Below are 19,156 nucleotides of genomic sequence, written 5' to 3' on the forward strand. Positions count from 1 at the left end.
GCCTGAATAAAAGGAGACATCTTATTTCTCAATTTTGGAACTAGGTATGAAATCTCTACTAGTCCTTGGGACCCGGTCCAAAGTGCATACTAAGAAGATTTCTGAGGACACTGGATGAATCTTTCTGAAACTTTGACTTAGTTAAATAATATTCCATCTAATTAGTCATCTAACGAAGTCATATAATGAGAAGTTTTTTCAAGTTTGAGGATTTGATTATCCATTTTAATCCTAATACTTGGGTGTGATTGGAAATGAATTCATTTTGAGGGCCTTTGGTTTTGTGACTGTGTCGTTGATCATAGTCTTAATGAAACTAAAACAAAATCACCTAGGCAAAGCTCCCCATTTTCAAAGAGAAGATGCTGAGGTCAGTGGAGTTGGTTATCTGACTTGTTCAAGGTTACAAAACAAATCCAGGTTAAGAACACAGGTTTTCTACCCACCCACCCAGTGCTCTTTTCATGACTCTGGACTTATATAATCCAATGAAAGTGATTGTTTTCTGGTCTCCTGTTTCAACTCAAAGGTCAATGATTAAGAGGAATGTGTCAGTGAAAGGCTCTGCACCAGCTGGAGGAATACAGGTCAGCACTAATGGTAGTGTGCTTAGAGTAAATTCCATGGCTTTCAAATCATTCCAAGTGAAACTGTTTCAGTAAGACTATCACATCCTGCCTTAGATAAATAATAGATAACAACTTCCTGGTTTGAAAAATGTGGCTAGCTTAGTGAAAGCCAGAACCCATAGGGTACCTGGTACTCAGCCTTTTCCTTATGTGGATGAAGGCCAAGTTTAGGGAAAGGTCTAGAAACGGAGATGGAGATCCTAGGACTCTAATCCAGTCTCAGATAAGGTCAACTGCTCATCCTTTCTTTTCTTCCTTGGATGCAGTTTCCAAGATAGCATCCTTTGGTCTTTTTTAATAAGTATCCTACTCATTCTGCTTTCCAGTGTTCTACTTTCTAAGCCATACAGCACCTCCCTTCCTCATTGCCCTCGAATTAAAGCACAAAGGCCTCTTTCCGTTTAATAAGTTTATTGCTGATGACCTTGGGAGCCAAATGGGGAGAACACAATTGATAAACAGAGGGCAGTTACAAGCCTCTGAGGTGGCTTTTTGACTCTGCTTTGCTTACTCCGTAAGTCAAACTCACCAGTCCTACCCCTTCCCGTCTTCCTTTCCTTACTCAGCTTTACAAAGGTCATAAGAATTCTCTCTTCCACCATGGCCCTCTTGATCTCTTGAAGGAAAAGTCTACCTGAAAATGCAACTCAGGACAATTATACATTTACTCTGTTTCTAGCAGACAATCTACATTTTTGAGGAATGTCACAAAGGGTGTACATTAGCCATCCTGCAGTCTCTAGCCTGGGTGATAGATGCAGGCCTGGTAGCCAGGGCGTTTCTCATTGTTCACATCTTGAAAGAGGCCATCTTGGGCATCGGGACCTCAGAGCAGGACCAGGATGAATGCAGAGTTTGACTCTGTGCGACACTAATGCACAGTTGATCCGAAACTGAGCTGTCCCTGCTGGGTCTGTTGCTCCTAGGAGGACTCCAGCCAATTCTGTTTGAAGTCCTTCGACTCAGTACACCCAGGACAGAATCTTCATGGGTGGAAAACTTAAGGGACTCACCTCTGGAGGTTCCCGGTAGGACAACCACAGAAGAAGCTCTCTGAAACACAGTGGGGATGGAGATTGAGAAACACTGTTACTAATCTTACAAGAGAAGAAACTGGCTTCAGCCCAGACCTCCAGGATAGGTCACAGATTGATGGGTGATTCCCGAGAAGCCTGGATAATCAGATCACTCTCAGAATTTCTACATACTTTCAAAGGAAAAGAGCAATTTCAGTTTCCTTTAGCAAATAGTTAATAGACATCTAGAATGCGCCGGGCATCAGGAACACTGCACTGAAAAAGACAAAGTTCATTCTCCTTTAAGGCTCAAGGTCCAGTGGGAAATGCAAGCTCCACTATAACACAGAAATGGAGGGAGAGGAGCGAAGACACTTGCATGGACATTATATGTATAGAGCCTTCTATGCTCCCTGCAGATAGGCAAAATAGAGAAGCACGTGGGTCACGGGAGGTTATGGGAGGTGAAAGGGAAGCCAAATGTCCAAGTGTTCCTTATAAAGTGCAGCCTCCTCCCAAGTCTAGGTGTAGGAAATCCTACTAGCAATACATTGTATGTATACAAACATGCACACACACACACACTGAATTCAGTTTTGCATGATTTTAAAATTGATAAACAATTGTGAAAGTTTGTCTCTATATTCCTAATTCTTGTGTTATTTTTCACGACAGTGTCATGTTACCATTTTTTAATATTTCAATGTATAAAATGCACATAGGTTGAGGTGTATCATTACTAATGATAGACAAGAATTCATATTTCAAAATGTCTTCAAAATTCAACTTTTTGGGGCAAATTCTTGTCAGATCTGTTAATTTGCCAAAAGTGGATGATAAAGAGCTTCCATCAGGAGAAGGAGAAAGTTGGATTTACCCTTCCCTCATTGTTCCCTTGGCCTTCAGTTTATGCCTTCTTTTCTTTTCCCTTGGAGACAGTTGTCACTCTCACTCTGTCACCCAGGCTAGAGTGCAGTGGCATGATCATGGCTCACTGGGGCTTTGACCTCCTAGACTCAAGCGACTCTCCCACCTCAGCTTCCTGAGTAGCTAGGACCGCAGGTTCACACCACCACACCCAGCATTTTTTTCTTTTTTTGGATTTTTTGTAGAGATAGGGTTTAGTCATATTACTCAGGTTGGTCTCAAACTCCTGGGCTCAGTGATCCACTTGTCTTGGCCTCCTGAAGTGCTAGGATTACCGGTGTGAGCCACCTTGGCAGTCCAGTTTACACCTTCTTTACGACACTATTTTTATACAATTATCTGTTTTGTGAGGGTTACTTTAGTTAATAGCTAATGGAAACCACAAATCTACTTAATTGGATGCACATATACTGAAACACAAACAATGAACTGCAAGCCGGTGAAACCGATGAGGACGCCATTGTCAATCCCTTGTTGCCTTGACCGTCTCATGTATGGACTGAGTGAGGGCCCGTTATAAATTCATACATTAAGTACTAATAGAGCTTAATCTGTTTTGTATTTGTTTGGATAAAAATCAATAGAGATAGAAGTATCAGTATTTTCTTTCTCACCCTGTGCGGCATCTTGTGGCACTTTTTGGAGTGTGTGCACCCTCCTAAAAAGCACATGACCTGGAAAATGGAGCCTCTACTCCTTGGCAGGCTGCCTGTGGCCTGGCCGCAGCCCCTCCATGCCCCTCCAGTCTCACCTCTCACACACTTTGAATAAAGCACCCCATTCTTTTATGGTAACAGACTCATTCCTGGCTCTTTTCCAGCACATCCTCTGACTGTTCTCTCACCTCCAAGGTGGTTACCAGCTGATGTCTTAGCTCATGTGTTTTCTCTTCCTGGAATTTATTCCCAGGATAACACTCACTCATCTTTCAAGACTTATCTCAGTACACTGAACCTTTCCCATCCAAGACTGGATGAAGTGCCTTTTGCCTGTACTCTATGACCCCCGATGATCCCAGAATCTTATCACTTAGCTGCATGCATAGCATCTTATCCCTATTGATTTGACTTCTCCAGGAAACTGTAAGCCTTTTGAAGACTGTAATTCTAATTTACTCACTTATGTAATCCTGTGCCTTCCACAGCACTTGGCACATAGAACATTTTCTCTATTGAAGTGAAACTGACTATCCCTATTACAGCATCCGTCACTTGGGAGGGAGAGCCCCTGCTGTCCCAATCCTATCATCCTCCAGGACTTTGTGGTTTATCAGTGCATACAGTGTGTCACCTACTGACCTCTGGCAAACTGAGCATTTGCTGGTGGACCTTTAGTGAGCACCAAGAGGGAGAAGAAATTTCAGTTAAGCATTTTGCAAACATCTGTCTGAGGACTGACTAATGTTGGCCTAGGGTCCATGACAAGTTTCCACTGGTCTGGGGTAAAGGACAAGGAAGACATTCTCATAAAGCTAAATTGATTCAATTTGAAGGACTGTTTTTTTTTAAATCTCAAATTATGTTTTTCCTGTGACTTTGGTTAAGAGACTTTCTTCCTGAATTGATGATAATGGTGATAGGAATTGTGTGTGTGTGTGTGCTTGCTTGTGTAGGTATCCTTAATTGGCAAAATTAAAAAACAACAGCCTTATGGAAATTCCCAAAGTAGTTTAGATATTTTCCTTTCTTATTAAACTCACTGGCCTGGCATCAAAAACATGACCTGGAAAGGAAAGTGTATGTAAGGGGCAGGCCAAGTCTGTGGGTAACTAAGAGAAAGACCTCTGTAAGGATTAGAGCAGAAGGCAGAGGCTCTAGCCACAGCTCCGCCCTGAAAGCAGTGACCTGGGGTCATAGACTTTTCTTCTTGGGGCTGAGGCTTGTTCATTCGTAATCAAGGCAAATGCTTAGCTGACCTCCAAGGTGCTCACCTGTTCTCCTGGTCTTAGGTTCCTGATGTTTCCATGGCTTCCTTGGCTGCAAGTTGTATGGAGGAGTCCTTACGTATTTGACATTCCATTTTCTCTGCAGACCCTGTCCTACAACAAATACAACCTCAAACCCCAAACAAGTGAGAAGCAGGCTAAAGAGATTCTGATCCGCCGCCAGAACACCTTAAGGGAGAGCATGAGGAAAGGCCACAGCCTGCCCTGGGGAAAGCCGGTACATTGGGGCTGGGGACTGGGACATTCCTTCAGTCTGCAAGTGTTTGTCATCTGCTGAGCCTGTTCCTGTACAGGATCTCACGTGCATGACCATCGATGTTTAAACAAACAAAACCCTACCTTGTTACCTGAGAGATACTAAAGCAAGAGTGCAGGACACCAGAGCAACCTTTTTCTCTGGGTTCAGGGCCCCAAGGCATCTGCCCATAGGGTGCTTCCCTCCACAGTGGGTCAGGGACTGCCACACACTTGATGTGCTATGAGTCCAGACCCAGACCTTATGGTGACCAGGTACTGACCATGCCCTTCAGTCCTCATGGTCAGTACCTGGTCACCATGGAGTCTGGGTCTGGACCAGACCCTCTGACCCCAGGATGCTTACTTCTCTCCCAAGAAGGCATAGGAAGGGATTGGTTGTTACCAAGACTCCTGGGCTCACCTTCACATCAGCCACTGTGTTCCTGCACTCTTCCCATTGGAGGCCATAACAAACCAGTCTTACTGGCAATTTGAATGGAGGCTGGGTGAGAAGCAGACCCTAATCTCAAACCTAACCTCAGTGGGGATACGAGAGTAACTTTGAAAGGTTGCTAATGGTCTATTTTATCATGAGAGGGGAAGGAAATACATATTGGAGACTGGCGTGTTCTGCTTTCTCAAAACAAAAAAACTAAAAGCCAGCTATCCAAACAAGATGTCACAGAACAGGTCTGTGTTCTTCCCCTTATTCTATTATATTAGTTTTGAGACAGAGTCTCGCTCTGTCACCCAGACTGGAGTGCAGTGAGTGGCGCGATCTCAGCTCACTGAAACCTCTGTCTCCCGGGTTCATGCGATTCTCCTGCCTCAGCCTCCTGAGTAGCTGGGATTACAGGTGCCCGTCTCCACGCCCTGGTAATTTTTGTATTTTTAGTAGAGATGGGGTTTCACCATGTTGGCCAGGCTGGTCTTGAAACCCTGACCTCAGGTGATCCGCCCTCTTCTGCCTCCCAAAGTGCTGGGATTACAGGCGCGAGCCACAGTGTCTGGCCCTTTATTTGCCATGTGAAGCTCTTAATTGAGACAGCTTATTCTGCTTTTTCTTTCTACTTGCTACCCACAGGCTGGCACCAAGAATATCCGCTACCTCTCCTTCCCCTACGGGAATCCTCAGTCTGCGGGAAGAGACACAAGGGCTGCTGGGTTCTCAGGTAAGCTGCACACCTGGCTGCTCTGCTGCTTTTCTGTAGAGTCAGGTGGTAAATATCTGGGGGTGTGGGCCAAGAGGCAACATTAAGAACATTATGTAGGTTACTTATATGATAAGAAAAAGAAGAAAACAACTTCTTTTATAGTTGAAACTCAGAACTTTGTTTATGAACACTGAAATTTGAATTTCATATAATTTTTATTTTCATGAAATATTATCTCCTTTTAATTTTTTTCAGTCCCTTAAAAATGTACTAACCATTTGTAGCTGACAGGCCATACACAAAGAGGAAGTAGGCCAGATAGAGACCAAGGGTCATAATTTGATCTCATCTTGAAGAAATGTGAAAGGAGTGTTTCATTGAAGTTCTAATATTCACCCACTATTTAAATATGAGCAGAGTTCTCCAAAGCTGGTTTAATTTCACTAAAATGATTTCACCAGATTTACTGATTAAATGTTTTCCATTTAATATTTAATTATTAAGTGGAATTCTTAGAATTATTGAAACTTTATTATTCTAATAAAAGCAGTTACTATTTTTATATGTGTATAAAATGATTTGCTATTAGCAAAAGGTGACATAAAATATGTAATATGCCATGTTATCTATTTTTATTTTCCTAATTTTTAAGTGTTAAAATCATGTTGGAAATTCACGTAAACTAAACATAAAGGATTTTAGTATTTAATCTTTAAGGAGTATATGTAATTACCTCAAAATGAAACTTTTTTTCTGATTTAAAAACATACTTGATACAAAATCAAAATCATTCAGTAGAGAAAAGCATAAAAAAAGAAAGTTAAAAGCCTTTGCAACCCTAATGCCAAGGTATGATCACCATAGAATGTTTTGGTGAGCACCCTTCTAGAATTCTTCCTATACCTGCCTGATCCCACACTACCCATACTGACACCTCCCTCCACAAAAAAATCACAAAAGCATTGCATTGTATTATACATAAAAGCAAAGTATAGTCATTGTTTTGCAATCTTTATAAATTGCCTAGTTCACTGAACAAATGTTGTACCTAGGTTTCCATGTCAATAGATGTGGATCTAATACTCATTTTTAATGAGTTAATAATAATTATATGCATGTACCAAAGCTTATTAAGCTAATTCCTAATTAATAAATACTTAAGGTATTATCAACTTTTAATAAATATAAACAATGATACATATTAAGGACTCTGGACCACTTGTGACTGGTATTTTCACAAATAAGCAATTATTCCCTTAGTATATTTTCCTAGAAGTAAAATTTTGAGATCAAATTCATATAGATTTAAATTTTTACATATATTGTCAAAACACCATCACAAAAGATTATATCACTAATTTGCCCTCACAACAACAGTCTGTAAGAATGATCTTTCCATAATACCACTGGGATGTTGTCAAACTTTTGAGTAATCTGTGATATCGTAGCATAAAATTTATATGTCAGATTTAATTTTCATATGAATCTCTTTGATTTTTAGTGAAGTTGAACATCTTTCACATTTTGGAAACAATGATATTTCTTGGGGTGAAGTTTTCTGTTCCTGCCTTTGCTCGTTTTTTGTTTTGTTTTTTTCTATTTGGTTGTTGATTTTCTTGAGATGAATTTGAAGAAGCCTATATAACAAGGATATCATCCATTTTCTCTTCTATATGTTGCCAACGATTTTTTAATTTTTTTGAGATGAGTCTCTCTCTGTCACCCTGGCTGGAATGCAGTGGAGCGATCTCGGCTCACTGTAACCTCTGCCTCTTGAGTTCAAGCGATTCTCCTGGCTCAGCCTCCCGAGTAGCTGGAATTACAGGCATGTGCCACCACACCCGGCCAATGTTTGTATTTTCAGTGGAGACGGGGTTTCACCATGTTGGCCAGGCTAGTCTTGAACTCCTGACCTCAGGTGATCCCCCTGCCTCAGCCTCCCAAAGTGCTGGGATTACAGGCGTGAGCCACCGAGTCTGGCCGATAGTTTAATTTTTTTAAACAATCTTCCTGGTACAAATTACCTGGCACTATTTTTGTTATTTGAGTGAGAAAACAAGAAAGTGTCATAGTTCTTTCTTTTTCTTTTTTTTAATTTAAATTTTTTTAGAAAAAAAACTTAAAAAGGGACAGGGTCTCCCTATGTTGCCCAGGCTGATCTCTAACTCCCGGGCACAAGGGATCCTCCTGCCTCGCCTCCTAACATGCTAGGATTATAGGTGTGAGCCACCATGCCTGGACGACAGTTATTTCTTAAGAGAGGAGCATCAATACTGCATGCCTATGGTAGCAGGAGATGACCACGGAGCAGATTCATTTGAACAAATCTTAAATAAGCATTATAAACAAAATACAGCAAAACACTAAAAGTACAATACACCTTGCAAAGTGGGGTTTATTCCAGAATTTGAGAGTTGTTTAACATTTGGAAACACACATACATTATTCACTAGACTAATAAATAGGTCACAGGATCCTAGCCTTTTAATGGATGTCCTCACTAAAGGATACCTCAGTCACACTTTCAGTCAAAGCCATAAAATGCCAGGAAAAAATAGACAGGATATATATGAAGGAAAAATAAAATTCTACTTCTCCACACTGTCATTTCCGGTCTATAAAGAGGATGATATTGGTTCCCTCCATATGCAATTGTATTGTCCTGATGTGAAGCCAGTCTCATACATGCAGGATACACATATGAACAGGTACATAAAGCTGCTAGAGCAGAGTCTGGAACCAAGCAGATGTGCAAGACATATTAGTCATTATTACTATTACTACTTAGGGACTTAAAGAAGCCTTGACATGGGTAAATACAGATGTTCTTGGAAAGAAAGACAACGCTTCACTATGTCAGTTCTACATGAATTACTTCAGACTTGGAATGAACTGTTAGTCCCAATGATTTCTTTTCTTTCAAATATACTCGACTGGTTCTAAGTTTCATCCAGGTGAACAAAGACAGTGGTTAAACTAGAAATCTGAGGGAAAAGTAATGAAATAGCACTTATGTTAGCAGTTTTCTTTAATAAGTTTTAAAGATGGGAAATCAGTGCTCTGCAATATGTCTGCAGGATTTTATATACTTGTTCTTATTTGTCATGGAAACTTATGCCTATTTATGCAGACTCATTTCTGGCTTGCTTGGAATTAACTCTACTGTGAATAATTTGTCATTTCTGTGGTTATGATTTATGAAAAATAATAAACCATGATACATTTAAAAAGGATTATAATAGTGATCAGGATAAGGCTGAGATAGTCCTCAATGTGTAACCAAGCACAATTGATCATTGGAATCCTTCTCTCCAAACCCAAAGTCTTTCTGCACCAGGAGAATGGCTGGAGGGGATCTAGCGGAGACAGTGGAGAGTCATGTTCTGCAGGCAAGCAGTCCCTGGCTAACCCACCTGAAACTTGGAGAATGCTTCCCTTCCTAGCTCTCCCCTTGCCCTCCAGGGTCAGGACTTTTCTTGTTCTGGATGTCTTGGAGCTCCATGCTGGTTTGGGGGACTTCACATGCTTTTCCAGGGCTCTTTTGCCTTTAGGGCTCACTTGGTGTTATAAGTAGAGAGGTCTTGACTGGAAACCTCTTATATGACCTGAGGCTGCTTAGAATCCATGTGCATCAAGGCAGATGAAAAAGCTCTGGAGATGAATGGTGGCAATGGTAACATGACAATGTGAATGCACTTCATGCAATGAACTGTACACTTATTTATAGTTAGATGAAAAAAATGGTTAAAATGGTCAATTTTATGTTATGTATATTTTACCACAAGTTTAAAAAATGTGGAGGTGGGGAGTGTTGCACTCCGAGTCTGGGTGTCTGAACAGTGTATCCTGCATCAGGCAGTTCATTCTCTGTGTGTTGGGGCCCGCCCTGTGCTGAGCAGAAGCACCTTCCTTATTTCTCCTTTCATGCCAGGGTGCCCATGTCCAGAAGTTAAGGCTTTTGGTCAGGTGGGAGGTAAAAGAACAGATACTCAGATTTTGTTGCCAAAGTATCCACTGCTCTGCCTGGAACTGCACTACCTGGGTGCCCATGTGGAGGAGAGTTATGTGAAAAGGACAAAACACAGTCCTCACTCTTCCTTTTTCTACCTTCTGCTTTCCAGCCAACTTATTCCTTCAATTTTGGGCAGCTCTAAGCCGAGTGAAACTTTGCAAGTCACATACCCATGCCTCTTCCTAGAGCTTGGAGTCCACTGTAAAATAACCCAGAGGGTGATCAGGAAACCAAAACAGTGACCAGGGTCTGTCCACTGATGGAGCACTCAACAGGAAAGGTTGGAGTGAAAGAACAGGGTTTGGGGGCAGAAGCCTCCAGGCCATTGTTTCCTTAGCTAGTGCTTCAAGCATCAAGGATCCAAAGGGACCGGTCCCAGGCCTTGTTGTAAAGCACATGTTAAAGGAGAGTCAGAGAAAAAAAATGGACAGATATATAGATATATTAATTAATGTTTTCTTTATTGAAAGAAGTTGGTCTCCTTTGGCCAATTTCCAAGTTAGCTTCTTAGTATAATTTGGTCACATTTTAGAAAAACATTATTGAACAGGATATTTTAAGATTTTCAGGTGTCCCACATTCTAAATACATTTTTTCAAGTGTAAATCTTTGGGCATATTCATTCTAGATACGGAGTTTTTGTTTTGTTTTTTTAGGAGGGAGAATGAGAGAAAGAACATGGCTTTCAGATTTAAATATAAAATACCTAAATTCTTTTTTTTTTTTATGTTTTTGAGACGGAGTCTAGCTCTGTCGCCCAGTCTGGAGTGCAGTGGCGCGATCTCGGCTCACTGCAAGCTCTGCCTCCCAGGTTCACGCCATTCTCCTGCCTCAGCCTCCCGAGTAGCTGGGACTACAGGTGCCCGCCACCACGCCCGGCTAATTTTTTTCTAGAAAATACCTAAATTCTTAGGAGAATTTTTAAAGGGAAAATAAATTTATAAGGCTAAGACTTTGAAGAAGTGAGAGTAAATGATATATGTGAGAAATATTCCTTTGAATATGTGTGCACATTGAAGTGGGGACAAGGCAATGTCCCAGGCATCGGTTAGGGGTCTGGAAGAGAATCCAAGAGGGGACATTGCATAGACAGCTGCTGGCTCCCCTCTCATGAGGTAGCCCTCCCTCTTACACGTGGATACACCAAGGATACAGCAAGGAGACCTGATGGTAAGAAGTGGATTTGAAGCTGGGTAGGCTCTGCTCAAACTCTGGTCCCATATTCACCAGCTTATGATATTGAGCATTGCTTAACCTCGCGAAACCTCAGCCACTTTACCTGTGAGATTCATAACTTTACTCACCCAAAAGGGCCGCTGTGAGGATTCAATGGCATGATATATGTAAAAGGATTAGCACAGTGACAAGCATATAGTAAATTATCAGGAAAGGGAAGTTCCCATCAAGTGCCAGTCACAGTCTGTCACCTGCTTAGTCCTCTGAAAGGAGGGCATCCGGTCACGCCCTGGTCTCTGCTGTGGCTCCCTTCTATCCCCCTTTCTCCAGGATTGACTTTTTCTATATCAAAGATTGGAACTCAGATGTAATGCTTTCTGGTAACCACTGATTAAAAAGCAAACCAAGATAAAAGCAGCCACTTTCAGATGGCTGCACCACATAACCTGTGTGTAGCATTGGCTTTGGACAAGACCAAGCATCTTTGTGTCCCATGGTTTATGTCTATGGCCAACTGATCTGATTCTGTAAAAAGACACTACCTTACTTACCTGGGGAGACTGGCTTGATACACCATTTTGCATGCATTTCTATTTATTTATGACACTGCACTTATAGCTTCTGTCCTCCCATCTGCTTGGGGCAGTGTCCTCGAGAAGGAAAAATTGTGCTGATAAGAAAGTTGAGTGTAGAGCTGAAATCTCAGGAGGAGCTTTGCTTCACTCTGAGTTCCTGCCATGTGGATATTAAGTCTTAACTCTGAACTGAAGTCTTGTTCTTTCCCCTTCTTGCCATGATGTTTTCCTAGATGATGACAGCAGTGATCCAGGATCCCCATCCATCACGTTCAGCGCATGCTCTCGGATAGGGTCACTTCAGAAGAAAGAGGCACAAGAAATAATACCAATGAAGAGCCTACACAGAGGAAGGAAGGCATTCAGCTTTGGTTATCAAAGAAACACAAGCCAAGAAGAGTACTTGGGTGGAGTAAGGAGGGTGGCCTTAAGACCCAAACCTCTGTTTCATGCAGTGGATGAGGAGGGTGAGTCTGGAGGGGAGAGTGAGGGCAAGGCCTCTTTGGTTGAGGTTCGGTCGAGGTGGACAGCTGACCATGGACACGGCAGGGACCATCACAGGTCCCATAGTCCTTTGCTCCAAAAAAAATAGTGTTATTGTCCACAAGATTGTTTTGGTGTTTCTCAAGAGTCTGTCTTCCTATAACTGTGAAAGGAGGATTTCTGGAATTCAGAAGAGAGCTATTGAGTTTGCTGTGTTGAAGCTATTAAACATGGATCTATAAGCAGCAGGAAGATTTTTTCCAAGGACTGGGAGCAAACTTTCAGGCTCTGCCATGTACTTATTGTGGGGTACCTTTAGATGAATTCCCTGTGAGTGAGAGAAGTTGACCACCCCAGGAATTAGTCACTAAGAATTCCTAAGAACTTTCTATCAAAAGCATTGGATCCAAGCCATATATTGAAATACAAGTGTGATTAATCAGTAATTCACATTGCCAATATGCATATGCAACTTATAATCAGATAGAACTAGAAGAGACTTTGAAGTCACCTGACTCAGCCCCTTGTGTTTACAGACAAGGACATGTAGTCCAAGGTTGCATGGTGAGTTCACAGTCGGATTGTCCTCCCTCCAAACTGAAACTAATTTGATTTTGATTTCATATTCAATATGCAATAATTATGTTTTATCAGAGATAAAATTTGTTATGAATTTGCTTTATTTAATCAGTAGCAATGATAGATGTGATGCATACTATAGGATTAATCTGTGAACAATGGGTTTACGGTCTATTTCATAATTGAAATATTTATTTTAAAAATGAATATTAGAAACAAAACAGCAATAAACAGAGTTTAATAGCAATGATGTTAACAACAAGTAATTATAAGGGGTGCATTTGTAGGGTGTGAAATTTTACCCTAGGGTATAAAGCTATTTTTCTTTTTTTATTATTATTATTATACTTTAAGCTTTAGGGTACATGTGCACATTGTGCAGGTTAGTTACATATGTATACATGTGCCATGCTGGTGAGCTGCACCCACTAACTCGTCATCTAGCATTAGGTGTATCTCCCAATGCTATCCCTCCCCCCTCCCCCCACCCCACAACAGTCCCCGGAGTGTGATGTTCCCCTTCCTGTGTCCATGTGATCTCATTATTCAATTCCCACCTATGAGTGAGAATATGCGGTGTTTGGTTTTTTGTTCTTGGGATAGTTTACTGAGAATGATGATTTCCAATTTCATCCATGTCCCTACAAAGGACATGAACTCATCATTTTTTATGGCTGCATAGTATTCCATGGTGTATATGTGCCACATTTTCTTAATCCAGTCTATTATTGTTGGACATTTGGGTTGGTTCCAAGTCTTTGCTATTGTGAATAATGCTGCAATAAACATACGTGTGCATGTGTCTTTATAGCAGCATGATTTATAGTCATTTGGGTATATACCCAGTAATGGGATGGCTGGGTCAAATGGTATTTCTAGTTCTAGATCCCTGAGGAATCGCCACACTGACTTCCACAATGGTTGAACTAGTTTACAGTCCCACCAACAGTGTAAAAGTGTTCCTATTTCTCCACAGCCTCTCCAGCACCTGTTGTTTCCTGACTTTTTAATGATTGCCTAAAACCATAAAAACCCTAGAAGAAAACCTAGGCATTACCATTCAGGACATAGGCATGGGCAAGGACTTCATGTCTATAACATCAAAAGCAATGGCAATAAAAGCCAAAATTGACAAATGGGATCTAATTAAACTAAAGAGCTTCTGCACAGCAAAAGACACTACCATCAGAGTGAACAGGCAGCCTACAAAATGGGAGAAAATTTTCGCAAACTACTCATCTGACAAAGGGCTAATATCCAGAATCTACAATGAACTCAAACAAATTTACAAGAAAAAAACAAACAACCCCATCAACAAGTGGGCGAAGGACATGAACAGACACTTCTCAAAAGAAGACATTTATGCAGCCAAAAAACACATGAAAAAATGCTCATCATCACTGGCCATCAGAGAAATGCAAATCAAAACCACAATGAGATACCATTTCACACCAGTTAGAATGGTGATCATTAAAACTATTTTTCAATTTCATTTTCCATCCCCATCTCCCTGAATTTAACCTTGAATCTCAAATTCAAGCTCTTGAATTTTACTAGATCACTTTATCTTTCCTCGCTTTTTGTCTTCTCTTCCACCTTCCCTCTCTTCTTCTGGCCACCAGTAGGTTAACAAACATTTATTGGGACAAATAACTAACCTATGATATGCAACTAACCAAATACCCTTTTGCCATCACTGGCATCTGTACCATCCTCAGCTGATTTAATCTTATATGTCATTAAAGGCCATGACCAAGGGTATCCTGCTCCCTAGACCAGCCTCTACCTTCTCCCTTGGTGCCCCCACATCCCTTCGGATATGCTATGTACCTTATCTGTGAATTATGTCTATGCATGCACACATAGGTCTGTTCTGGTGGTCAGTGGGCTGAAGGACAGGGAGGACAGTTTGTTCATTTTAAATTTTATCCATTTATCTGTTGTGTTTTTTATCTCACCCCTTTACCTATTTTGTATTTTTTGGCTTTTTTTCATCTTTTTCTCTTATCGGTTATCATAGCGCCTCATGCATGGTAGATTGTAAATGTTAAACTGACAGTAGCATTTTAGAGCTGTAATGGACATTAGAAAAGGTGCTGTCAGGCATTTTTATTTTGTAGATGATAAAAATGAGGTCTTGAGATGGTCTCTGATGCCAACTCAGAGTTTGTTTTTCCTTGAAGGATGCTTGCTTGTCCTCTGGTATAACCCATGGGTGCTAGTTACTGACTAAAGACATGTGTTTTCTCCTGAATGTATCTTTTTTTAATGACTTGAACTCATTTTCCTGCTGCAGTGGTAGAAATGCCATCAAAGAAGCCCATTTGTCTTTCTCCTTCTGAACCTGAAATATAAAGCTGCTTCTAAATTGTCTAAATATCTTGATTTTAATAAAAATTATGCACTATCAAATAACAGCAATCAGCCTAAAGGGATAGAAGCACACATAAAACTCAGGAATCTTTGGTTTTGTCCTCATTTTTTTTGTTTGTTTGCTTTGTTTTGTTTTTGTTGTTGTTGTTTGTTTGTTTGTTTTATATCACCCAGGCCGGAGTGCAGTGGCATGATCTCTGCTCATTGCAACCCCTGCCTCCCGGGTTCCAGGAATTCTCCTGCCTCAACCTCCCAAGTAGCTGGGACTACAGGTGCATACCACCACGCCCGGCTAATTTTGGTATTTTTAGTAGAGACAGGGTTTCACCGTATTGGCCCAGCTCGTCTCCAACTCCTGACCTCAAGTGATCCGCCTACTTTGGCCTCCCAAAGTACTGGGATTACAGGCATGAGCCACTGCACCCAGCCAGATTTTGTTCTCTTTGTTTAAAGAAACAAGCAACCAATAACAACAGAAAAAAACTGTGCCCCATGAAAGAAAGGCAGTGGGCCATTGTCCTTGAACTATAGATGGAGATATAGCAGCGGAGAGAAGTCATCAGAATTAACCTTTCCAGTGCCATTAAGAAAATGAACTCTTGAGACCTGAAGTGTCCCCACATCCCTTACTGGACTCTATCCATACGACAACAGAAATCCATTGCAAAGGCCCCTTCCCGGAGCAGCCAGCAAGGTCTAAGAATCAGTGGACTCTATCTAAACTATCCTGTTTTACTCTGAGATGCTGGTGCCATTAAGGTGAGGCGTAGTATGACTTAGTAGAGTAGAACTTTACCTTTTAGTTGGTAGAGGTCATAATGGAGTTGCTTTCCCCAAGGACATTTGTTCATCTAGACAGACAGACATGGCTGTTCAAGCCTGGAAAGAGGCCCTGAAGCTACTTCCTAAAACTTGTGGCAAGTTGAGGACCCCCTTGATGCTGTGATGCTGCTGGCTCTGTCAGACATGGAGAGCGCACGGCCAAAATGGCCTCTGTATTTCATCATCCACTATTGTCTGAAAATGCAGTGTGATCTGATCTTCCCTCCATACTCTCTGGAAGGACAGTGCACTTTGGAGATTGGTTGAGTGTACAGCAGCTAGCCCAGGAATGCTCTGATTATCAGTTTCACATGATGAGTTTTTCCAGGAGGCATCCAGTAGTGCAGCCTAGGGGATATTCTCTTGAGTGTCAAGGACACCTGGTTCTTCTTCCCTACTTCCCTCTGAAAGGAAATTAAGTTGCATTAAGTTTCCTATTTTGAGCCTGGCTTCTGGTCCACTAAGCAGTCAAACATTCTCTGCCAACGGACCCAAAGAATTTGTCCTTTTATTTTCAATCTAAAAAAAATCATGCACAACACACACAATCCTAATTTTCCTCCGAGAGTTTTTGTTTTGTTTTGTTTGTCTTTAACTTTCTAAAACCTAGTTGTATTATTAGCCTGAAGGGTCTTGGGTTTCAGTGAATTTCTGAAGTTGAGTAAAGTATCATTTCCTTTTATTTTTCCTATATAGTAGCCTTCCACTTTAAAGATTTTCCACACATTTCTGGTGTTTGGGATATGGTAAGTGTTCTTATTCATCCTCCTCAAGTCTGACATGATGCCATGGGCACCTCTCCTGTCTTTAACCTACCTGCTAGAACAGAAACATTGGCCTATAAGGGAATCCGCTATGACGATGTAAAGAATGAGATTCTGGACACTTTACTACATTTCGTTTCCTTTATTCTTTTCTTTTTCTCACAAAGGCTCTCTACTGTGCTTCTCTGAAAAAGTTGAAGGGTCATGGGAGGCAGAGCTGGAATTACTACCCAAATTTCATGATAAAATTACTTTTCCTGTATAAGAGGTGACTACTAAGGCAGAATTCAAGTCTTCAGCCTGGAATGTTGATTTCAGCTTGCAGAGAAGCCCTGTGAATACGGCCTCACCTGTCAAGAAGCCTGCCACTATGATCATTTAGATTTTCAGTAATATAGTTATTTCAAAGCCCAGGCTATGAAATCAGACCGCTTGTAGCTGTGAGACTTTGGGGAAGTTAATTATCATACTTAAGCTGAAATTTATCAATGGATAAAATAGGGTAATAATTTTATCTACCTCATAGAATGATTGTGAGGATTAAATGAAATAATACAGGTAAAATTCTAAGCTTTTTTTTTAAATAGAAGAGTTTGATCACTATTAGCTATAATTAGGCTAAAATACATGTGCTTATGAAAGAGGACATACATTGTTTTAATTATGTGAAGAGGTATAAATAATTGATACTGAGACTTCTGAAAGGTAGCTAGATTGGCAGAAGAGATATTTGAGGGAGCTAGGGAGAAGACGTGACAGAAATAGAGAACATCACCACCTTGATCCCAGCTCTACCTGGACACATCTCTACTCAGCATCCATCAGTCAAGAGTAGACCAAAGATGGGGCCTGAATATGGAGTCACATCTTTCAACTAAAACACAACTTCATCTTGATTGTTTTTTTTTAGGTCATTACCTCAAATATCAGCAATATTGCTTTTTTATTTGTTTGCTTGCTTGCTTTTCGTATAGATACCCTGGTGTACGGTTCTAATCTTGATTCACTCCCGAATGACCATGGCATTGCTTCTGTATACTGTGATGGGCACACAATGAGGAAAAGGGAAACCTCTTTTGTTGAGAAAAAACTCAATGGAGTTTAATTCCTCAGTTTGGAATTTCATTTCTATAAGAGACCTTCCCTCCAAAAAAGTGATTCTGTTAACTTGTGAATATTAACTAAAGAGATAAGTGTTTAAGCACTTTTAGTATGGAACAAAATAGTTTCTGGTACATTTCATAATGTTCCAAAATTAGGCAAAGTAAAATATTCTTAATAAATGAAGTCAATGAGTGTGTTGAGGCTGTTTAAGGTTTTTGCAAGTATATTTTATCCACAAATAAAACAGGTGGTTTCTTGTAGTTTTAAATTTTTTTTATTTTATTTTTCTGGCTAAACTCTGTCAAGTATCTCATTTCTAATTCCTCCTGAGAAAACCCAGCAGGGCAGACAGAACGCTTCCTTTCAGGACATCAGTCACCGTTAATTGCTAATGGGGCCATAAGCTAAGGAGAATAAAAGAGATGCCTGCATCAGTGCTAGCCACTGCTGTAATTAGCAAGTGATGTGCCCTTTCATCTGTGCGCAATAATTGATTTAATAAATTCTTTTTCTTTCTGAGGCTCTAATGAGCTTCCAAGCCAGGGGTACCCAAGTAAGTGTGGGAGGCTAGACACACAATTTCCTTTGCCTAGTCTTCCTCAAGTTGGGGTTTATTCAACAAATTAACTAAAAACCATGTTGTGGACTGAACCAAAACTGTTTCCTTAGTAATACAGATCTCAAATTGAAATAGGTGGTCCCAAAATCAAGGTATATCCTCTGTGTTCTAAGAAATCAATCTTGAATAGAGAAGTGATAGCCAACATTTTTAGAGTGCTTACTATGTGCCAGACACTATTAAAATGCTTCACATATTAGTTTCAGTACATCTGAAATGAAGGGAAATGAGTTTAGAGAGATTAAGTAACAGGTCCAAGGTCTCCCTAATTTTAAGGAAAACCTTAGACACCAGGTCTGTCTTGGCTCATAACCACTGACCTAAATTTCCTCCTTGAGCAGAATTGGGAATTTAATAAGTGACTCAGATTTGCACAAAATTCTTTCTTGCTTGGGAAAGATCCAATAGGAAAAAACAGAAGCTCTATCTTGCCAAAAAAGAACTTTGCTTTAAAGTGGACATGTAAATACAGTGGAAACTGTTGTCGTTTTGAAAATTTGTTTTTATAAACTTAATGAATGATGTAAAAATTAGATGATAAGCAAGATTGCTAATTTGAGTCATTATGTTTTTGTTTTTGAGGACTTATAAAATGTTCTGGTCTGATTTTAATTGAGTTTCTTTTTGAATTTCAATTATATGTTGTTTCCAAAGAACTTTTTCATGGTTTCCAAATGAGTCCCTGACCAGACAATATCCACAGTTCTAGGCAACGTTGAAACATGAACTATGTTGTTTACT

General features: G+C 40.5%; 1 protein-coding gene across 1 annotated transcript in view; it reads left to right on the forward strand.

The window, feature by feature from the left end:
- SLC9A4 (solute carrier family 9 member A4) overlaps window positions 1–13,541 on the forward strand; it is a 60,742-nt gene extending 47,201 nt beyond the window's left edge. The window contains exons 10-12 of the mRNA XM_004031534.5: window positions 4,603–4,734; window positions 5,839–5,926; window positions 11,905–13,541. Of these exons, the coding sequence (XP_004031582.1) occupies window positions 4,603–4,734; window positions 5,839–5,926; window positions 11,905–12,263 (579 nt within the window). The 3' untranslated portion in view covers window positions 12,264–13,541. The remainder of the gene's footprint in view (window positions 1–4,602; window positions 4,735–5,838; window positions 5,927–11,904) is intronic.
- The last annotated feature ends 5,615 nt before the right edge of the window (window positions 13,542–19,156 follow it).

The sequence above is a fragment of the Gorilla gorilla genome, chromosome 12 (assembly GCF_029281585.2).
Source record: "Gorilla gorilla gorilla isolate KB3781 chromosome 12, NHGRI_mGorGor1-v2.1_pri, whole genome shotgun sequence".
Lineage (NCBI taxonomy): Eukaryota > Metazoa > Chordata > Mammalia > Primates > Hominidae > Gorilla > Gorilla gorilla.